General features: G+C 33.1%; 1 protein-coding gene across 1 annotated transcript; it reads right to left on the reverse strand.

Moving 5' to 3' along the window:
* Positions 1-907: 907 nt before the first annotated feature.
* On the reverse strand, positions 908-1,616 carry LOC121767142 (probable calcium-binding protein CML18). Its single transcript, XM_042163338.1, has one exon. The coding sequence runs from the start codon at positions 1,587-1,589 to the stop codon at positions 1,137-1,139; it is 453 nt and encodes a 150-aa protein (XP_042019272.1). The 5' UTR covers positions 1,590-1,616; the 3' UTR covers positions 908-1,136.
* Positions 1,617-1,936: the final 320 nt, after the last annotated feature.

A 1,936-nucleotide genomic window follows, 5' to 3' on the forward strand; every position in this document is an offset into this window, starting at 1 on the left:
GTGGCGGACTATCATTCATCCCACCGTGGATGCCCTTAGCATTTTTGTACAAGAGTTGTAATAGAAGGACAAGCCAACACAGATAAACAAAATGCTTTGGAAACTACACCAACTTATTACCGCGCTGTTTGTACAATGGTAACGAGCAGATACAAATAAGAATTCGCTCTAATAAGCATATCGATATACATATATGAAGCCACACAAAAGCAACTCTTAAGAAAGTCTAAACAAATAGTACAAATTTGTCTATTTTTACTACAAAATTTAGTGTATAAAAATAATTATATTTTATTCTATTTTTATTAATTTTCTCAATCAAATTTTTAAGGTCGATTAATTATTTTAGTTGATTTTTATGGATATGTTGTTAGACTGTTATAGCCTTGAATACTGTTCAAATACTATTAAATTTTTGTAGATTATCATTTTTGTTAATCAAATTCAAATACTATAAATTTGGTCATTTTTAACATTTTTGTATTTAAACTCAATATTTCCATAATTTGAACTATATGGACCATGGCCTTAAAAAAATAAAACAAAATCGGAATAAGAAATATAATATTTAAAATAATATAAGTATATATTGTTTATCGATGACCACATTCTCTATAGTCGAGATCCAAACATGCATGTTCGTATTAATTTATTTAAAAACTTATTGAATTATACTCAATTTAATTAACCATTTGAAATTAGAAGAAATAAAATTAAACGGGTGTGATACTAAAAGTTAACAACTGCTGGCGCTTTGAAGATGCAAGTGTGTAAAGTTGCTTCTCTTTCAATAAAGATATCAACACCAGTCTCAATCCTATAAATCTAACTCCGCGTTGAGTATTAATAAATCCTAATAATCAAATTCAACCACACAAATAAATTATTTTCAATCTACAACCATTAATAAAAGCAATAATTATAATTATATTAATAAGAAAAGCAGTTAAATCAGTTCATAACAATTTCAATTTTCAACAGTTTCTTTCAATCGCGATTTTCCTATCCCTGTAGAGAACAATAGAGACGAAATTCTATACACCAAATCTAGAAAACTACTCCTAATTGTTGCTTAAATTCGAATAAAAAACGGAAAAATGGTAAGTAAAACCAGCAGTTAGATGAAATTCCGATCATTAAGAAGGCCTCGTCATCATCTTTTTGAATTCCTCGAAATTCACGCATCCGTCGCCATCGACGTCGACGGATCCGATCATTTTGCGGCAATCCTTGAGCGAGCACTTCTCTCCGAGGCTGCGGAGCACCGAGTGCAACTCGTTCGCGGAGATCTTACCGTTTTTGTCCTTGTCGTACAGATCAAACGCCTCCTTCAATTCCTTATTGCTATCGCCGCAGCCGCAGTGAAACGCCTTGAACTCCTTCAAATCGATAAAGCCGTCGCTGTCGGTGTCAAGCTCCGACATTATGCGCTTGACCTCGTCGGCGGAAGTGGCGGAGCCGAGACCGTTGAGTATGTCACCGAGTTCGGAGAGAGAAATCTTACCGTCGCCATTGGTGTCGAATTTGCTGAAGACTTTCTCCGCCTCTTCCTCTAGGGTTAGCGCGATTGCTGCGTGATTTTTTGCCATTGGGAGAGAGGAAATAGGTTTTACTTTTTCTCGATTGACGCTTTATATAGGAGGGAAAACGCGTTTATGCGCGTGGAGTAAAGATTGAGTTTACTAAAGGAAATCGTTTATTTACATATACGCTTGTGAATATATTTATATTTAAGGAACAAAATCTACATCATGAAGTTGAATTACGTAAAAAAATAAAAGTATGGGAATTACTAACTAAATACGAGAGAGAATATAGAGTAAAACACAAAAAAAAATAAAGAAATCAAATATTTTATTTTTTACTATAAACAATGACTCATGATAATTCAAAATAAAAATACGACTCAAACAACTTGACACAAAATTGAAATAAA

This window comes from Salvia splendens, chromosome 15 (genome assembly GCF_004379255.2).
Source record: "Salvia splendens isolate huo1 chromosome 15, SspV2, whole genome shotgun sequence".
Taxonomy (NCBI): Eukaryota; Viridiplantae; Streptophyta; class Magnoliopsida; order Lamiales; family Lamiaceae; genus Salvia; species Salvia splendens.

What these genes read in the sequence shown, in the direction of transcription:
- LOC121767142 (XM_042163338.1), bottom strand. Translation starts at nt 1,589, where the DNA reads ATGGCAAAAAATCACGCAGCAATCGCGCTAACCCTAGAGGAAGAGGCG.